The 16,473-nt window shown below is 47.7% G+C and overlaps 1 protein-coding gene across 1 annotated transcript in view; it reads right to left on the bottom strand.

Moving 5' to 3' along the window:
• The window catches only part of VPS37B (VPS37B subunit of ESCRT-I), a 30,317-nt gene extending 14,056 nt beyond the window's left edge, over positions 1–16,261 (bottom strand). The window contains exon 1 of the mRNA XM_007938246.1: positions 16,151–16,261. Coding sequence (XP_007936437.1) covers positions 16,151–16,261 — 111 coding nt within the window. The remainder of the gene's footprint in view (positions 1–16,150) is intronic.
• Positions 16,262–16,473: the final 212 nt, after the last annotated feature.

Genomic DNA, 16,473 nt, shown 5'->3' with positions numbered 1-16,473 from the left:
AAAAAAAAAAGAAAACCCTATGGGCAGCTCTACTCTGTCCCATGGGGTGCTATGAGTCGACATCAACTCGATGACACCTAGTAACAGATTATTAAGTCATCCTTTTTATTCTGACGTGTTCTAATCAGCTGTAGCTCCTCGTCCTCCTGACGCTCACTCTGTCCATCCTGGCCAGTGGGGACCCAGCTGGCTCTTTCAGCTGACATAACCTTCAAGCTGACACAGCCGTAGGAGGCTCTGACCGCTGTCTTGCTCTCTGGTAAAACAAGATGTCCTTGGCTCATCCCGTATAATGCCTGTCCTAGTCCTAGGCTGGCCATTCTTCCAGGAACACTGGTTTCTTTTTGGTGGGAACTTCATTTTGATCCTTCCTGTCCAGATAAAGTTAAGTTGAACATACAAGTATCTTTAATACAAAGATGAATGAAACAAATCTTGGCTTCCCTACTTTTCTACTAATAGAAAAGTTTTAGTTACATTAAGACCTTAAGTACCTCACGGTTAAGGATTAGGTGACAAAGAAGGGTTGGCATGCATTTGCCCAGGTTAATCTCATCTCCTTTCACTTTCCTAAACTCATTTAACTCAACAATTAATTTCAGGGTAAATTCCGCCAAAGTCAATTTGAGTTTGGGCTGTAGTAAATGTTAGGCTATTAGAAAGCCCAAACTTATCTTCTGTTCAGTGAAAAGGCCTTGCTGCTGATGAATTAACTCCATTATGGCTCCCAGTGAACCCAGGCTTTATGGTGAAGCCTGTAACCCAAGCCTGCAAGTGCCCAGATAGGTATGTTGCAAACACAACTGAATGTGGCTTACTTCAATTAAACTATTCTGGGAGCTGTGCTTTGAAAATGTAAGTTGCAGGGAGCTCGGGTGGCGGGTGGCATAGTGCCTAAGCCATCTGACTGCTAACCAGAAGACTGGTGGTTCAAACCCACCCACCACTCTTCGGAAGACTGGGCAATCTATTTCTGCAGTGACACTGTCTCAGAAACCCAAGAAGGGGTCGCTATGAGTCGCAAATGACTTGATGGCCATGAGTTTGGTTTCTCATAGTGTAAAATTAAGGATCTGAAATACAGTTAAAGAACTGTAAAGAGCATTATGAAAATGTTCTAAAATACAACAATCCTGTGGGCTGAAACCATCTCCAAGCCTACGGCCCACTTGTGAGAGGAAACTTACCAGCTGCTTATCAACTGTTCCACCAGAACAACCCACTCAACAAACAGAAGGATACATTACTTCCAACTGTTAGCTCATAAAGGTAGCTACTCTTAATGGTTTTGACTAAATCAAAATCCTTCTTGTTGAGATTTGATTTGTTTCCCTCTGAAGGTAGCTACTTTCAGAGGGAAATAAATTTAATCTCAATAAGAAGGATCAATAATAAAGTAACATAATAATTAAAGGTATGAATAGTTTTGATAACTGCCACATGCTAGAAAGATGTTACAGTTTTTTACACAAATAACACACACCGTTTACATTTGTTCCCCCACTCCTAGGTATTTTCATAAATGCTACTATGCTGGGTTTGTTTTTTTTTTAACATGTTGCTATTGGGGAGAAAAAAAAGCACAGCCCATTAAAAAAGTACCTCCTGGAAGGAGGGAATGGCTGGGAAACAAACATAGAAGGCACATTATTTATGTAAATATATTCACATAAAGAGGTATGAGATAGATACATCTATCTCACATATGTATGTATGACATGTACCTAAAAGCAGGAAGCCAGAGACCTGTACACCAGTGTTCATAGCAGCACTACTCACAACAGCTAAAAGGTCAGAAACCACCAAAGTGTCCATGAACAGATGAGCGGACAAACGAAGTGTGGTGTATTCATACAATGGAATGTCGTGCAGCCACAAAAGGAATGCAGTTCTGATACATGCTACAATATGGGTGCACTGTGAAAACACTATGCTAAGTGAAATAATCTAGATGCAAAAGGACAAGTATTATATAATCCCAAAACTCAATCTCCTGCCGTCAAGTCGGTTCCAACTCAAAGCGACCCTATGGGACAGAAGAGAATGGCCCCATAGGCTTTCCAAAGTGATAATCTGTGTCGAAGCAGACTGCTCCATCTTCCTCCCCTGGAGTAGAGAGGCTGGTGTGTTCAAACTGCTAGTTAACAGCTGAGCGCTTAACCGCTGCTCCCCCAGGGCTCCTGTAGATGATCCCACGCAGTGAAGGATCTAGCACAGGCAAATGCTCTAAGCCAGCAAAACGGGAGGGAGATTGGGGGGGCAGGGAGCTACTGTTTAAAGGTGTAGGGTTTCTGTCTTGGATGATTATAGATAGCAGTGATGAGAACAACCCTGTGAATATACTTAACACTGTTTAATCATATACTCAAAAATGGGTAGCACAGGCAATTTCATGTTATGTCTATTTTACCATAATAAAAACAAAAGAAAAAAAAATGCAATTTTACTTGTATCCTTTGGCTTTACAGTAGCTGAGGGCTCAGGGTAGAAGCAGGGAGGCGTGTGGATCACAAGACTCAATGGGACACCCAACTGACCCACGTTCACTGTCTTGGTCCACATCTTGACTACTTCAGTGCCTGGTTTCTCGGAAGCAAAGGCCTCTCACACTGGGCCCTACTGCAGCCCTACTGGACCAGAATCCCAGAAGCGGAGGGCAGGGAATCTGTCTGAAAATATTCTAACCCCACACCACCAGAAGCAGTTAGCTCTAGACAACTAAAAAGTCTGGGTAAAGCAGTAAATCACTTAAAAATACACACACCCCGCCTAAGCATCATTTTATTTTAAAGATACACATTTGCAAATTTTAAAACTTAACGCATAGGTCTTTTCTTGGAGAGCAGGTCCACTAACTATAGTTGCAAAAGGCTTTGTTTTGTTTTTCACTTTTTATTGTAATCTGAATGACAGTTTACACAGCAAATCTGTTTCCATTCAACAATTGACACACACTTCATCTGATGGCAATGGCTTGCACTCTTCTCAGTGCAACAGCTCTCCTCCCTCTTCCTCCTGGGGTCTCCCGTTCCCATTCCTCCTCCTTTCCACCCCTTTCTGACCTCTGAGCTTTGCTTTTGGTCAAATGTTGCCCTTCTGGTCTCATGTGCTTCACTGTACTAAGGACTCCACTCCTCCCTGGTAGTATTACTCACTTTATAGGCCTCAATACTTGTCACTGTTTGAAAGCCAATGCCAGGGGTGGGTTCAGTTCCAGATGTGAAAGGTGTCTGAGGGCCACAGTCTCTCAAGGGAGTACTGAGATTCCACGAATCTCTATCAGACCAGTAAAGATTGGCGTTTTCATGATTCTGAATCTACATGAATTTTTCCTCCCTCTCTGTCCAGGATCGTCTACTGTGATCCTGATCAGTGTGGCTGGTAGTGGTAGCTGGGCACCATCTAGTTCTTCTGGTCTCAGGCTACTGGAGGCTGCATGTTTATTTACACAGACCACATCCTTTCATGTGGAATAAGAACTCAGGCACTGATCAAGAAATCTGAGAGTGGAATCCTACAAGAATTCTTTAATTTCCCCCAATAAAGTCCACACCTAATTCACCAGCAATTTTTTCTCATGACTCCCATTCTATCAACTCTTTCCCAAAGCACTGGGCTGACAGCTTTTACAACACTTTCGCTTTCCACCCTCATGGTTCATCAAGTTTCCATAGTAAGTTAAGTAGATGGAGGGAGGCTAATTGCTTCTACTACAATTTTAAAATCAAGCAAAAAACAAAGCAAAAACAGCAACTTATGGAAGAGAGAATGTTTAAACTGCAATTTTCTTACTAGTCCAGCCAAATGAAGAGAGTGATGTCTGGCTAGGACTGACAAGCAGAGTGTTCACTGGGTTAGCAAGAGCTCAGGGTTCCCCCCCACCCCTTCTCTACTGTCTTTTAACCACAATTTACAAGAAATGCATGGACGAGAATTTTCTGGCCTGGTCTTACACAGGTGCAAATGAGAAAATGTCTATCCAGGTGGATCCTGGCGTTACATCTGTCAAAACCACGTGTTTCAGCAGTTTTGCTTTTACATCTAAAATAATCATGAAATGACCTATCCAACGCCTGACTCAAGAATCCAGCTTAATAGGTAAAATTTCTCTCACATGACTGAATCACACAGTTCCACATAAATGAGAAATTGTTATTCTCATCAGGCGACTTTTCCAGTCCATTGGTAGAAAAAGGGATGGTCAAAGGAGAATCAACTACTCTAGATTACTGATAATTCCTAACAGTAAATTATATCTCACATAGGGAATTAGATGGTCTACCTAAGGCAACTCCCTACACACTTAAACACATTTTCCTAGAAACGTTCAATGTTGGTCATTTTAGCAGATTTATGTTCAAAGATGTTAACTCTTAACAATTTATGACAGCCAAACAGCTCCTAAATATGCAATCATAAAGGAATGGTTACATCAATTATGGCATATTCATGTGATGAAATACCATGCAGTTGTTAAAATTCATGTCTTGTGAGAATACTTGGGTAAAATAATGACAAAATGCCCAGAGTATAACTTTAGGTTAATTTTTTGTTTTTCCTAAAAAAGAGTCTCTATACACAGCGTGGGGAGCTCTGGTAGCATAGTAGCTAAGGCACTTGACTGCTAACCAGAAGGCTGGTGGTTCAAACCCACCAGCCACTCCTCGGAAGGAAGGTTGGGCAATCCTACTTCCGTAGTGATACTGCCTCGGAAACCCAAGGAGGGGTCGCTATGAGTCGGGGCCGACTCGACGGCAAACAACAACAACAACAACAACAACATACACAGAGTGATCCTAGTGGGGAGAAAAACACAAGGGAAAAAAATGTTTTGTTGACAGTGTTTCTCTCTGGGTGATGGTACTGCATGTGATTGATTATATTTTTTTGTCTTTATAGTTTTTGGCATTTTTCAAGTGTTCTTTAATGAACACGTTTAAAAAATGTTCCTTGTAGATCACTGTACAGGAATCCTGATCCAAAGGAGGAAAATGCGGAAAATTTTAAATTCTCATGGACTCCAGATTTCCTGGAACCATGAAGGTTGGATGAACCCCTGAAATCACTGTCCTGAGATCATCTTTAAAACCTTAAACCAAACGTATCCCCTGAAGTCTTCTTAAAACCAAACAAGTTTTACAAGTGTGGTAGTTCAGTTTGTGTGTCAACTTGGCTGGGCCTGGTTGAATGGCTGGGCAGCTGGTGGTAGTTAATCCCCATGAGGAGACTGGCAATCAACTCCATAGTGGGGTCTACCACAAGCAGCTGGGTAGCTGCCTTTGGATATGTGGTCTGCTTCCTGTACATAAGGAGAAGCCTTTGGGTATGGTCTCTAGCCTGTGGCACGCTTGGACCCTGCATATAGCCATGTTGTTGCTCAGCAGCCTGCTATGCTCTGCCAACCTTGGGACTTTCAATGGACTTAAGTTAATGGCCTGCCGTGTGGTTTGGTAACATCTGGACTGTGCCTTTTTACTTGTCAACCTTAGGGCTTCTCAGCCTCAGCAGCCAGAGGCTGTCTGAGTGAAGAAATGCCTCTAGCTCCAGTGGGCCAGGAGTAGGAGGCAGAGCTGGACCCCAAGGTTGATGGGCTTTCACTCAGCCCCTAGAGCCTGGCACTTTGAACTTGGACTTAAAGTCTTCAAATTGTGAGAGAATAAACTCCTGTTTGTTAAGGCCATCCCACTTGTGGTATATTCTTGTCAGAGCGGCACCAGGGAACCAGAACAACAACCAAAGAATGTCTGCCTTGGGCGCTGTGCTCTCTGAAGATCCATCTATATGGGATCAAAGTGACAACAGGAACCTTAAAGATTCTAAAGGAAACTTAGGGGGCAGTAAGTTAATGCCAATGGAGGAGGACAAACTCAGAAAAGGTGAGAAGGGTTGCACCACTTGAACATAATTAATGGCACTGAATTGTACATGCAGAAACTGATGTATGTTTGGCTGTGCATATTCTCAATAATGAAAGTATACAATCAATTATACACATAAGAAATAGAAGCAGGCTGTAGACCTGCCTCCTTAAACATGATCACGTGACACTCAAGCAGCTTTTCATGGATGGTGTGGGCTTGTCACCATGGACCTCAGGTGATGATGACACTGTCTAGATCTACACCCATAGGCTAAGGGAACAGACAGTATGTTTATCCCCTAAACAAGCCTCTGCCAAAGCCCCATGAAACCTGGTCCCACAAGATTTTCTACCAAGAGTTCTAGGAGGGAATAAGTCTGGGAGATACTGCATAAACTGTAGCAGTAAGAAACAAATGAAAAACTCCCATGTAACAAACTACTCCTCAGAAGGAAGCCTGGGCAATCTACTTCCATAGTGATACTGCCTCAGAAACCCAAGGAGGGGTCGCTGTGAGTCAGATCAGACTGGAAGGCAGTGAGTTTTTTTTTTGTTGTTGTTGTTATGTAACTCACTGGCTTCCCATTCACCAGGGAACCCTTTTTTAATGTAGCAGCCATTAACATCCTCAGCATTAGGGGGCTAAGGAACATCAAGAGAACAGGACCCTAAGTGAAATGACTGCTTGCCTATCTCAGGTACTTAAATCAGCAGGTACCATGCTAAGCAGCTGACAAATACTACCCCTACTTAATCCTCAAACTCCAGAAGGATGGTATCCTCAATACCCTATTTCAAAGATGAGGAAACTGACATTTTCAGAAGGCTACATATCTGCCTCAAGAGTCCTAACAACTCAAATACCTCCTAACATGACTTTCCAATTGTTTCACAGCTTTTTATAGCTTTTGTTTCCTTTCTTTTTCCTTGATGGTGTTATTGGCTTTACTAGTTTTTCCCTACATTCTTTCAAAATTTGCCACTGATGGGTTGAGCACATGACCAAGCACACCACTGTTTGAACTATGCAAAGTAACACAGACTCCCTGGGCTCAGCCAGTGGCCCGAAGCTGCTCTGAGTCACGTGAGCCCTGGAAGTCAGCTACTCCGACCACCGTGTCATCTTTTTGATCACTCATCTTTCAGCTGGGTTGTAAGTACCTACCAACTCATCTCCCTGCTGCCCAGGCTCCTCCGCCTTAACTCCATCCACCTGCTGCCTGCCAGACGCTCTACGTAAACTGCAGCCCTTCCTAGCTCAAAAGCTTAAAACCCTCCAATGGCTCCCCCTGACCGTAGGGTCAAGTCCAAGCTCTTTATCCTGGCATCTGAGCCATCTGGCCTCGCCACCCTGGCCTACCCTGCACTTGTCCCTCTAGCTGCCTGTAACACTCCTGCCCTCCGTGCCATTCTTTGCCCTGCCCACCCCGTGCTTGGGTCCTTTCCCCCTCAGCACCTGTTAACTCTAACTCATTCTCTGAGTCACAGCTCACGAGTTACCTCCTCCCGGAATTACTCCCTGATGAGCCCCCAGCCCCTCAAGGCTTACTAGACATGCATCCTTGCCACAGGGTGTGTCGGCATCACGTGTACACTGTGCCATCATCATACCTACGATCCTTAAAGAAACTACGTGGATCAGTGGTTTCGCAGCCCCAAAGTTGTACCCAACAGGTGCTCCCAATGGGCCGGGTAATGAACACCCTTCCTTGAATGCAGCAGCTGTCCTAGTGGCAAACATTCACTTACTCTGTCCCCCACCATGCCGGGCTGTGGACAGGTGTTAGGATCTTAAGACGTCACGAGCTAACCTGGGAGAAGTGACATGCTCAGCATAAGGTGTGATTTAGAAAAATATTAACTAAGGCACTGCTGAAAGTATAATAAAACTCACCAACTCTTTGGCATCATAATGAGCAAAGTCCCCTCCAGTCCCGAGAGAAATGCCCTTATTTCCCCAACTCACTGTCATGTAACCAAGTGACAAAGCCAAATCTCTCTCTACTTTCATTCTTTGTACCACAGGCTAAGGCAGTGTTCTGATTGGTGATGGAATCTGAAAACCCACACAGGTGAAAAAGAAAGGAGACCAGGACAGGACTCATCTGGGCGAGTTCTGACAGGCAGCGGCTGCACGGGCCGGCCCTCAGTGCATTGACACCCGGCTCCACACAGGCAGTCCATGGCTGAGGGCACCCTGCGAATCCCCATAGCAACGTTCTGGGCTTCCTGCTTCTCCTCACACCAGCGCAGCCCCCACTCTGCTGCCAAAGGGCCCACATAACCTGACCTCAGCTCACACCGCCTCTCACGGAGATTCACTGTGACCAAGTCAGCCACCACCTGGCTCACACTCTGCCCTGCTACAAAACTTTTTACCCTAAAAAGCCAAATAAGCAACAAAGCTGGCAACACTTCACTCAAAAGCCCACTGATGGCCCTATGACTGAGGAGATCAAACAGTTCAGTCTACTTCTAGGTTCCTCTTTCAGCAATCAGAATGAAAACAGTTTCAACAGGATGTCAACTGGTCACTAAAATATGGTCACGTGACTTGTTTCTCTGTGTCCTTTGAGGGCCCCTTTCCTTCTCTCTACCAGCGTCAATCCTGGCCTTTCGCGGTTTTATAGCCTCCTGGAGCTACTCCAGCACTGGGAGGCGGCTGGCTCCATGCCCATCGCCAAGCAAACCCTTCTCGTGAGTGTCAGGACCACCTCCCAACGGCCGGCTGGACACACCCACGTAACAGCCCAGCCTGTTCCGGGCCCACACTCCCAAAGGCCGGCTGGACATGCCCAAGTGGCAGCCCAGCCCGTCCCCTCCATCGCCAGCTAACGCCGTCTTCGTGGTATCCTCTCCCCACCCCACTCTCCCCAGCTCACTTCTGTCTAGTCCCCTCCTCACTGCCACCTGAAGCCCCTGTCATCTGCACTCACTCAGCAGCACACTCAGTGTGCCAGGCACCATGCGAGGCGCTAAGGACACAGACAAACAAGAGCAGACACAACTCTTGAGGAGCCCGGGCTAGTCAGGGACACAGGAAAGGAAGTAGCTTATCAGAGAGGGTTAAGGCGGGTAGGAGTGCATGGGATGGAAGGAGACAGGGAAGAAATTACAGAGAAGTGGGGAGAGAGCTGTTACACTGTGGGGAATGGCAGGCAATGTCATGAAACAAAATGTGTATGAATTACTGCATGGAAAATGAATTTGCTCTGTAAACTTTCACCCAAATCACAATAAAAATAATTTAAAAAAAAAGAAAGAGAGAGAGAGAGAAAGTCAAGTACTACGGCAGAGGCATACAGAGAGGCTAAAGGACCAGAGGCTAGGACTGAGGAGGTGGGGGGGAACATTTTGGAAGAGAAGCTGACGAGATTGCTCAAAGAGCCAGAGGAGGGGACAGTGAGTCCCACTGGCCCGCCTCTCCCCTCCTAGCCTCTGCTCACGCCCTCACCTCTCCTACCTGCACTGCTGTTCTGCCTCCAAACTGGCTTCCCGCCTCCCCTCAACCAGCGCAGCCCCCGCTCTGCTGCCAAAGTGCCCATCTAACCTGACCTCGGCTCACACCGCCTCTCACGGAGACTCACTGAGACCAAGTCAGCCACCGTCCGCCTCACGCTCTGCCCTGCTAGCCGTAGCTCTTCTCACTTCTCCCACAGAATCAGCGTCCATCTGGCCAGAAGGCACTGCACCAACCACAAAATCCAGCTGAGGCCTCCTGCCTCTGCTCGTGCTGTCACTGAGTCCCGAGCCCCAGTGGTGGCGATGAGATGGTGGTGGTGGTTTTTGGCTTTTTGGGGTGTGAAGGGTGATGGATGAGGGAAAGAGGCTGAGCTCAGCAGGAGCTTGCACTAGGCTGGTCGGGAAGCAGGCACACTGGGGTGCCTTGTGTTAGTCTGCCTACCTGTGTGGGGATTACTGTATTTAATAACACACATTTTCGTCTTACCTGTCTCTCAAAGCCCATCTCTCTAGCCACAAAGCCTCTCTTCACCTGACCTTCTTGTAAGTCACTCACGACTTCTTTTTCTCTCTTGTAATGAAGACATTTGTGGAGTTGGTCTGTCCCCACAATATAACACAGGGATTATGCCTACCCAGGTTTCTGCTCTATGTGCCTTGCACATGGTAAGTGCTCAACAGTGTGGAAGGGAAGTGGAACCTTCCATCTGGGCCGTAAGAACACTAGAGCTTTGAGTGCTGGGCAACAGTAGCTAATAGTGACCATGGAGTGATCACTGTGCTGGGTGCCTCCTTCAGTGTCTTACATCCCCATCTCATGTAAGCTTCCCAACAACCCCACAGAAAACCAAACCAAACTCACTGCCATCGAGTCAGATTCAGCTCAGAGCGACCGCTCCTTGGGTTTCCAAGGCGGTATCACTACAGAAGCAGAATGCCCCCTTACTGTCAATGAGGAACTACAACTAGATTGATTAAACACTCAGCAACAGTCACACGCTGGTATTGATAGCTAGTTCTTAAAATAAAAAACAGAAGACAACAAGTGCTGGCGAGGATGTGGAAAACCTGGAACCCTCATCCACTGCTGCAGAAATGTAAAACAGGGCAGGCACTGTGGAAAATAGTTCAGGGGTTCTTCAAGAAGTTAAGCATGGAATTACCGTATGACCCGGCAACTCAACTCCTAGGTATATGTACACCTAAGAGAACAGAAAACACTTTCACGTAAAGATTTATAAACACATGTTCACAGCAGCACTATTCACAGTAGCTAAAAGGTGGAAATAAATGATGTCCATCAACTGATACATGGATAAACAAAATGCGATGTATGTGTATAATGGAATAGTATGCAGCCATAAAAAGGAGTAACGACCTTTTATGACAGAAATGTGTTGAATATCTGGCCTGTGTACCTGTGGCTGTGATCCTATGGAAACAGATTTCTTTTGTTTGATTAAGGAGGTCATACAGAGTAGTGTAGATTCTTAACATAATCCCTTCTGAGTTATAAAAAAAACCAGAAGAGACACAGAGACACATACATGAGGGGTGGGGGAGGGGACACAGATGCCCATGTGAGGAATGCCTACAAGCCAAGAAACCAAGGGACATCCAGGGCTACTGATAAAGAAGGAATCAATAAGGCCACGACCCTGATTTGGATTTTTAGCCTCCAGAACAGGGAGAAAATAAATTTCTGTTCTTTAAAGCTACTCAAAAGAGCTCTGGTGGTACAGTGGTTAGAGCATTTGGCAGTTAATCAAAAAGTTGATGGTCTGAACCCAACACCTGCTCCATGGGAAAAACACAAGGCAGTCTGCTTCCGTAAAGATTTATAGCCTTGGAAACCCTACGGGGGTCACCATGAGTCAGAATCAACCCGAGGACAGTGAGTTGGGCTTGGAAACCTACCCAAAAAAACCAACTCCAATGCCATCTAGTCTATTCTGACTCATAACGACCCCCACTGGGTTTCCGAGGTGATAAATCTTTACGGAAGTAAATTGCCCAGTCTTGCTTCTGCGGAGTGGCTGGTGGGTTTGAACCATCAACCTTCTGGTTAGCAGTCAGATGCCTTAGGCACTGTGCTACCAGAGCTCCTTGGAAAGCTACCCCCTCACACACAAAAGCAGGTTCTGACTCCAAACCACTGCACGTACTGCCTCCTATGCACTTTCAATTCGGCAGCCACTCAGATTCCTGTAACCAGGGCAGGAGAGGCAGCCAGCCTCTACTAATCACCTCCTCAGTGCTAAGTACCATTATCAGCAACACCTGTCACTCCAGCTAGCCTGGCGGGGGGAGCCCACAGCAGGCAATCTTACTATCCTCACTTGAAAGTTGAGGAAACTGCAGCTGAACTAACAGAATTGCGCAGCTCTCAGTTATGTTCTTGCCACTAAATCTTGGTGCCTTCTTTTACAAAGTTAAAACTGACTTTCAGAAAATGTTCCTGGGCATACAGAGAAATTATTTTCACCTTTTTTTTTTTTTTTTTTTTTTACTGGAATTACACTGATAGGTTCATGGAAGAACAGAAAAGTTGAACCCTTTACAGGTAAATACCAGCTATACAGCCTGCATACAAACTGACTCTTATGGGGTGCTCAAGGGTTTCACGTTCACCTCTAAAAACCACGTGCCGCCTGCAGAACACCCACACGTCGGGGAAGCAGGCTGCGGACTGAAGGAAGGATGGCACAGCTCAATGAGCCGCTATGGTTCATGCAGTGACCCCGCAGCCCCACAAACCAACCACCAGAATGTGCCTCAGATACGGCTTCCTCCAGACCAGAGCACTTTACTTCCCACAAAACCACCTGGCCTTCAGATCCTGCTTCATCCAGCATTTCTGCATGTGGGCACTTTCTGTTGCCCCAGGAAGAGAGATCCCGGATTTGAGTCCTCAGTGGGCACCAATCAATCAGCGTTAGCCAGAAACCACACTTGAAGAAGTGACCCCAGAGGTCTTGCCTAGTTGCCTAATCCCCTTGGCGACGGTTCCTTTTAAGGGAGCTGGCTGCAAGTCCAATGGGTCCATCTGTACAGAGAAAGGCACATTCCACAGCCACGTAAAAATAACTTTAAACCAAAGTAAGAAGTTTGTACAGATGAAACATTGTCCCACAACCAAAGCAAAGTGCATAAGGTCACCAAGGACATACTGCATTTAGGGACCTGCCTAACTGACAGGAGGAGCACGAAGAGGAACGCACTGGGGCTCAGAGAGTGAGAACGCCTGTAGTCACTGCTGCAATGTCTTAACTTGTGCTCAAGCTTCGACTCACACACCAATTAAACCCATGTCAGGGAAGCATAATACACAGCTGTGTTCAAACCCAACCGTACATGCCTGCAAAACCTAGCCACACTTCCCAGTCACCACAAAATATCCCCTAGGGCTGGAAGAAGCCTTACTCTACAATTTAAACAGCTTTCTTCTGCCAATTAAAAAAAAAAGAAAAGGAAGCCTAAGGTTCAAGTTGAGAGTGTCTATGCAGTGGAAGTCCTGTTCCACATACAGCCTCATCCCAGACTTACTGAGATACATAACCATATTGGCCATAAACCAAAACCAAGCCCAATGCCATCATGTCAACTCCGACTCACAGCGACCCCAGAGGACAGGGAAGAACTGCCCCATAGGGTTTGCAAGGATATAATCTTTACGAAAGCAGACTGCCACATACTACTCCTGCACAGCACCTGCTGGGTTCAAACGGCCCACTGCTCGGTGAGCATTCGAGCACTTAACCACTGCAGCACTAGGGCTCCATATTTGGTCATGGAGAGGTGAAGCATTTTTTAGGCTGATGACAAATAAAAATTCACTTAAGAGTCTTGCAGTAAGACCATACTCGCCTGTCAGGGTGATGTGACTTACAAATGCGGCCAGTAATCTTGCTAAAAAGAGCTAACTGCCGATGCTGATTACCAACTACAAGGACTGTTGAGCACTGCAGGCTGTGTCCAGTACTTCATATGCACCGTCTCACTTAATCCTCACGACAACTCTATGAAATAGACATGAGTATTACAATACCCTTCCCCAGTAGATGCTCAGAGAGGTTAAGTGATCCGCTGCAGTCACACAGCTGGGAAGTGGCCGAGTTCAACCCGAACTGCATGATGCCAAAGCCTGAATGCTCTTGACCATCATACATTATTAAACATTCCATGTGCTCGAAGGTTGACAGCTCACAAGCATTTTCTACCGTGTCTCACAACCACCCGGAAATGAACCAACCCGCAGTATTAACAGGTGAGTGAGACTCTCCCACGGCCAACATTTCAGATCTTCACGTTACACCCATTCCTTTACAAGCCCATCACATACGCCCCGGGCAACAGGATTTGCAAAGTGTGACCCTGGCTAGGTGAGCTTTCACGCTGGGCTTCCTTGTTCCAAAAGCACTACACCCTGAAGAACAAACTACCGCTGAGTAATTTACCTTGAAGTATGTGGTCTAGTCAAGTGGAGGCGGTTAGTGCTCAGTAGTGTGTAAGGCACTCTGGTACGAAGGTCACCTTTCCTCAAAAGAAACAAAATGAAAATAACAAAAAGACCCTGCTAGAATTTACCTTTCCTTTAAATAATCAGTTCCAGGTTCTTAGGTATACGAAGGAGCCCTGGTGGTGCAGCTGGTTAAGTGCTCGGCTGCTAACCAAAGTATCAGGAGTTTAACCCCACCAGCCGCTTGGCAGGAGAAAAATGTCGCAATGTGCTTCTGTGAAGAGTGACTGCCCTGGGATTACCTGACAGGGCAACTCTACTCTGCCCTATAGGGTCGCTAAGAGTTGGAATCAACGCAATGACGGCAGGCTGGGACAGATAAAGGAAACAGGTAAAACATCCCCGAACAGCATAACCCTAACCCTAACCCTAACCCTAACCCTAACCCTAACCCTAACCGCCCCAAAGTCGGCAGAGTTAACCTGACCCTTTCTACTAAATGACACTTGATTTCTAGGAACCCTCCAGCAGTCTTGCTACAGTACTGTCTTTACTGAAAGAGAAGAGTCACACAAAGCAAACTAGCTGGTAAGTGACATTACACATTAGAAAAACACACCTATCATTTTATTATTAAACTAGAAAGGGACCCTGCTGACAATCAACTAAAGGTTTCCGGGCAACTGGAAAGCAGACAAACTAAGCAAAGCTTTTCTTTCTTTGGAGCCCAGTAACTCTCATTCAGTCAAGAAAGATGGATTTTGTCACTACTTATTCTCCCAAATGGAAAGTACCACACAGAGACCATAAACGGGGAAAACTGCATCTCAGAGCACAGTTCTGTGTGCCAAGTTACAAAGCCTGTGAATACAACGGGTGTATTAATGGAAAGACTGATACCATCTTACTACAGTGGCCTCTCTGTGGCTTGAGACAATGATCTGTTGAGGGTTTTCCAGTGATTTTGAATGTGCAACCTCCATACAAGCCCCTTTTTAAGGGGGCTGGCTCGGTCCTGAACAATCCCTCTTCGGAACGAAAGCCAAAAGCCCCCACACGGGCTTCTGGGTGAGTGGCTTGGCACTGCAGGCGTGGGAAGGCTCCAATCTGACACACAAAGGAGGAGGAGTGGTGGACGGCCGAGAGAGCGGGGACAAGCCTGGGTCCACCTGGCCAGGGGGAGACCCAGACCTGTAGACAGGGCCTTCAGAGAAAAGTGCAAAAACGTTGGGAGCAAGGGTGAGAGGAAGAGCACGGTGCCAAGCTGCAAGAGTGAAATCAGTCACACCTGACAGCCGAAAGGGACCCAATGAGATAACCAGAAACAGAGGCAGCGCATGCCTTCCAGAGGGTGGAGAGGCGTTCACTACAAAAAGGGTGGGGGTGGCCGTCAGCCCCCAGGCTCCATTTTATCTCCACCCTGAAACAGCTCCGGGAACCCCTTCTTAGCCCCACTCGGGGTGAGACACTAACACCCAAAGTCCCTCTTCCACAGAGAGGGTCATTCTTAGCGACCAATAGATCCTGCTGTCCCCTTAGGCCCATCCACAAGGAGAACCCCTGGGACCCCACTCCCCAGTTAAGTCAGATCCAGGAGGACCCCGGGGACACTCTTGCAGCCCCTAGAGGATCTCAGACAGACCCTTCCAAACTTTGAAAACCTTCGCTATGTCCATAGCTTCTGTCCTCCCAACCGGAGACCCCTGGCTGAACTCTGAAGCCAATCTCAGGTCAGCGCCCCACTCAGATACAGACCTGCACCCCCAAGCTCTGTACTGGAATCCCCAATCCTGTCCGAAGCCTCGTATTCAACCAGTTACCCGCTCGACCCACTGGCATGGAGTCGACTCCGACTCCCAGCGACCCTGGAGGGCAGAGCAGGCCTGCCCGCTAGGGGTTCCAAGGCTGAAAACCTTCACGGAGGCTGCCTGCCACCTCGCTGTCCCGCTGGGCGGCTGGTGGGTTCGACCCGCCGACGCTCTGCGTTGGTTACGACCCTCGAACCTCATTCTACAAGCCCAGTCACTTCTTCGGTCCTCCCCCCCTCAAAGGTCCCGGATCCTGACTCAGAGCCGGCCTTCGGGTCCCCCACACCACAATCCCCTCAGTCCGGCCACAGCCCGTCCTCAGACCCCCCACTTCTTTCCTCCTACCCCCTACATCCGCTTCCAAGCTCCGTGAGCTCGCCTCAGGACCCCCAGCAAGCGCCCGCGCCCCGGGGGCAGGCCCACTCTCGGTCCCCGCAGTCCCCCGAGCCCGGTCTCAAGCCCCTCAACTCCCGCCTCAGTTCTCTCCACACAACTCGGGGCCGCGGCCCCCGGCCCGCGAAGCCCACTTCGAGACGCCCCTACCGCCGCCGCTCGGCTTACCTCCTCCATCTTCTGCACCATTTCCGTCAGCTGCCCCTCGTCCTCCAGCAACTCGTTGAGCTGCACCAGCGACAGCCCGGCGAAGCGGGCCTCACTCCCGGGCCCCGCCATCCCCACGTCTCGCCCGTCGGAGCCGCTCTGGGCTGCCAGGCTCCGCCGACCGGAAGCTCCGCCCCCAAGGCCCGCCCCCGGCGGGGCACGTGACGCCAGCACTGAGGTGTGACGTCATCAGGGCGCGGGCGGGCGGACGTGACGTCGGCGTCTGGGAAGAGGTGGGAACATTTAGGATGGTTGGGAGTTCTAAGGGATGGGGAAGAAAGGGA

The sequence above is a fragment of the Orycteropus afer genome, unplaced genomic scaffold (assembly GCF_000298275.1).
Source record: "Orycteropus afer afer isolate SDZICR_OR568_19922 unplaced genomic scaffold, OryAfe1.0 scaffold00048, whole genome shotgun sequence".
Taxonomy (NCBI): domain Eukaryota; kingdom Metazoa; phylum Chordata; class Mammalia; order Tubulidentata; family Orycteropodidae; genus Orycteropus; species Orycteropus afer.
This window is presented reverse-complemented; position numbering and strand designations above follow the sequence as displayed.